Consider the following 3,909-nt stretch of genomic DNA (forward strand, 5'->3'; position numbering starts at 1 on the left):
TCGCTTGATTGGCTGAAATCTGCAGAAGTTCCAGAGGGTAGTCGTTGAGGTTCACTGGTACATTGGTGTGGATTGTTGTGAACGACTCTCCCAAAGGTGTTGTGGAGGGGTTCGCGATGAACTTGTGTTTCACGCTGAAGTGGCGTTGGTATTACGCGTTTGTGAGCTTTCGACGACGACAGTTCTTAAGCTGGTGCTCGTGTAAAAAGATATTCTGACCAATCAGATCGTGGAAATTGATTAATTCGCCAATGAGATTCGTGTGATTCGATTCTTGTTGTCAATATGTGGACGGGATATTATTGACTGTTTCAATTATCATGTGGACTTACTGTTAATCCATCCATACTTCAGTGATCCCCCGATTTTTCAACACCCTGAATATAATTTAATAGAGGTATCAACATCAAGGGCTACGTGTATTAGGAGGTTTTTCTGTCCTTTCCTTAGCCAAATACCCGACTGAATAAGGTTGTTAAAGGTTATTTGACCACGTTCTGTAACCTTTCCTTATATTTTAAGCATTTATCCAACACATTTTGTAATACCCGGTTCAAATTACACAAGAAAAGTACTAACATTAAAGCAGATACAACAAATAGTGTATTTCAAAATTTATCTTGTCAAAAGTACATCGAACGACGTGGGATGTCCGATGCGCATCTTGCCAAATGCAGACATCAGAGACTCTGGAGGCACAATTCCTGTGTGCTTCCAACAATTCTGAATAGTTGACGGAGTCACGTCGTTCCAGGCTTCCGTCGACCATTCCATTGCCTTCAAAACGTCAACACTGTACAGTACAAGCTCTTCCGCTTCGTCACAGATGGCTCAGTCGCGCCGTCCAAGCTGTCAACGAATGAGATGGCGTGGTCGATTATATTGGCGCCGGATTGGCTGCATGGTTTGAGTTTCAAATTATATCGATTCTCTCTGTTCCTGTTGACAGTGAAATCAATACTGGATAGATTTAGATAAGTTATTAGTTTTTACCTGGTAGCAAAAATCGGGGGATCACTGTACACCTTTTCACGAACAAGTTGGTGGATTTTCAAACCAAAGTGGCAATATAAAAAGCCAAATGTTTTAAATTTATAAAGTAGGTATATAAAAACGACAATTTTCCAATTCAATGTGGTTCTTTTCCATCCAAACTGGTTCACTTCACTTTCCGTAGCACATATCTTCAAGACGAAGAGCCTTCGTCTTGAAATACGAGGTTTGTTTTCGACACGTCCACACGAAACGATGCGACGGGCAGTTGTCACAGGAATTCCATTGTGTTTCGCCACTAACAGCAAGTCGTCCCCCTCTTGGAACGCGTGGAGAAGGTGGCGCTTCTCATCCACTTCGGGAACAAATTGCACAATGTCGTATTCCCTGTTAATTCATGAGAGGCAAGCATGGATCTCTGCGCACGCAAGTTTCCCACCAATATGAACCACATTGATTGGAATAAATACCACTTTGAATGGAATCAATCATCCATCCCTGACTTGTAATATTTTATATTTTTAATCCAATCCATTTTGGTTGGAAAAAATCACCAACTTGCTCGTGAAAAGGTGGTGCAATTGATGTTCGACATACTGATTTCCTTCGCTAAGTCAAACCGTTCATTCTATGCAATAATCGCAATACATCCAAATATAGAGGAATAAATAGTTGCACAGACTTCGAAAACAATCGTTGCTCAGACAATTGTAGTTGGTCGAACTCGTTGGCCATTTGCTTTCGAATGAGTTTGCCAGTGATACAGTACACACGCCAAGTTCTTCACAACGCAGCACCCATTGAAGAACGCGCTCCTCGACCTCAGCCAGCGGGACAGCGCGATCTACGCTTCTTATTTTGCTGTCAGCACGCTTGCCTTCGTTGGTGTTCTTCTTCAACGCAAGCCCAATGTAAGATTTAGTTGGGACCCGAGCGACATTAAATGATTCCTTAGTCCACAAAGCGAGCTCAGAATACATTTTTGTTGGATGCTGCATGTGATGTTCATACAGCTCATGTCTTTCATGAAGTGTCATGTGCTCCATCGCTGAAAATTCAAAAATTATTCGAGCACTTTGCTCCAACGTAATCAGCCCAGTTTCAAAATTCAATTTTCCTTTCCAACTTTATATATTGGCTTTCAGAGATTATTCACTTTGTGCCGTTCGACTTAGCGAGGGAAAGCAGTATTTCAGATACTCTCGGAATTCGCAGTACCAGTTGTGTCGAGATTTACTGAAATGAAGCGAATATTTGAAGTGTATGCAACTTCGAAAGGTTTGTGATCGTGACGGCTCTTTTTTCAACTTACAAGTCAAACTATTCACCAACCGCGGCGCATACAATAGACAGATTTCGGAGCTCAACTCCGTACACTTCCCGTATCTCAAACCTCCAAATATTTATTTCATTGACGGCAACTTTTAAACTCGATGCGGGATGCCGACAAAATGGCTGATTTGGCGGCAATCCGTAGAGCTCCCGTGTCCGGATATTTCCTTGTCATTCTTGCACACACCACTCTTGCGGCACTCCAATCATGTCGGAATCGACCGACGACGTCCACGACACCCCTGAAAAGAAATGGTGGACCGAAGAAGACGACATCATCCTGTTGACGCAAGTCAACAACGATCGTCCTTTCACCAAGCGGCAGGCGACAAAGGCGTGGGAAGCGTTGGCCGTTGCCTTGCGCGACATAGAGGACTTCACGAGGCCAGGGATTGATGGGAAGAAGGCGCAAAACCGATTCCTTTTGCTCATGCGGCAGCACAAGGCACGCAACGACAAGGCCGAACGTCTCTCGGGTGTGTCGGAGTCCGAGACAGAGAAGTCTCGTCTTCTTGACGACTTGGCGACGCTGTTCAAGGACGCGGCGAAGAAGCGCAGCACCGCAACGACAACCATGGAGGCCGCAGAGAAGATTGAACAAGTCAAGTACATTCGAGAGCAGGCAATGCAGCGTGGCCGCCGTCATTCCACGTCTGATTCATCTGATGTGGCTGAACCTGTTGTGTCTAGCAAGCGCAAGATGATAATGGATGCTCAAGAGATGGAGGTTGCCCTCGAACGAGAGAAGCTGCAGTTTAAACGACTTAAATTCGAACTTGAGCTAGAGGAGCGCGAGAAGGACCGAGCAGAACGCGAGAAAGAGCGCCTTGAGAGGCAAAAAATTAGCGAAATCGAAAACCGTCGCAACGAAGAAATGATGCAGATCATTAACCATTTCATTCAGCACTTGCAGAAGCAAACATGAGTATCAATCGTATGATTCGTGATTTATTAGCTTCTCGTCAAACAAATATGAGTATCAATCAAAAGTTCCATGATTGGTTAACTTCTCGTCAAGTATTCTTGAAGTGTTGGCGGCTTCAACTGGAAGTAACTACTAATTTGATTTTCACCTTTGCAACATATTTGGCAGTTGGTAAATAGCATCGCCAGGCAAATTGACTTTCCCACATTTTGCAGCATTATCTTTTGCTGCATTTTGTACGTAAATGCCAATTGCGTTTTCATCTGCGCAATGCTCCATCCAACAGATTGCCGCACCTGGCTTATAGATTTGTTGAAATCATGCTTCAACTTGGTCGTAGCAGCGCCTTTATACCCGCTGCAAATCCAACGGAGCACGCCACACGCAGGGTCCCCATAGATTAAATACGGGCCATGTTGCTCGGAAAAACAATCGAGATAACCCAGCAGCCTGCTCTCCCACAACAGCGTCGTGTCGAGGCGGGAACCTTCGATGGGCCCCCAAAAATGAATGCACAGTCCATCTGGGGCTGTAATAGCTTGAAAATTCAAGCAGTGGCGTCGTTTATGGCCGCTATATATCAACCGTTGGAGGTCACCTTGGGGGCCATCGTCGTTGCCATGTCGAACCTTCTTGCGTGAAATGCGGCATGTCTCGAT

General features: G+C 44.7%; 1 protein-coding gene across 1 annotated transcript; it reads left to right on the forward strand.

Moving 5' to 3' along the window:
• Positions 1–2,389: 2,389 nt before the first annotated feature.
• H310_04868 (hypothetical protein) lies at positions 2,390–3,250 on the forward strand (the record flags this gene model as incomplete). Its single annotated transcript, XM_008869402.1, has 1 exon — positions 2,390–3,250. Exon 1 carries the CDS (start codon positions 2,534–2,536, stop codon positions 3,248–3,250), a length of 717 nt encoding a protein of 238 aa, XP_008867624.1. The 5' UTR covers positions 2,390–2,533.
• Positions 3,251–3,909: the final 659 nt, after the last annotated feature.

Source organism: Aphanomyces invadans (assembly GCF_000520115.1).
Source record: "Aphanomyces invadans strain NJM9701 unplaced genomic scaffold supercont1.8, whole genome shotgun sequence".
Classification (NCBI taxonomy): Eukaryota; Oomycota; class Saprolegniomycetes; order Saprolegniales; family Verrucalvaceae; genus Aphanomyces; species Aphanomyces invadans.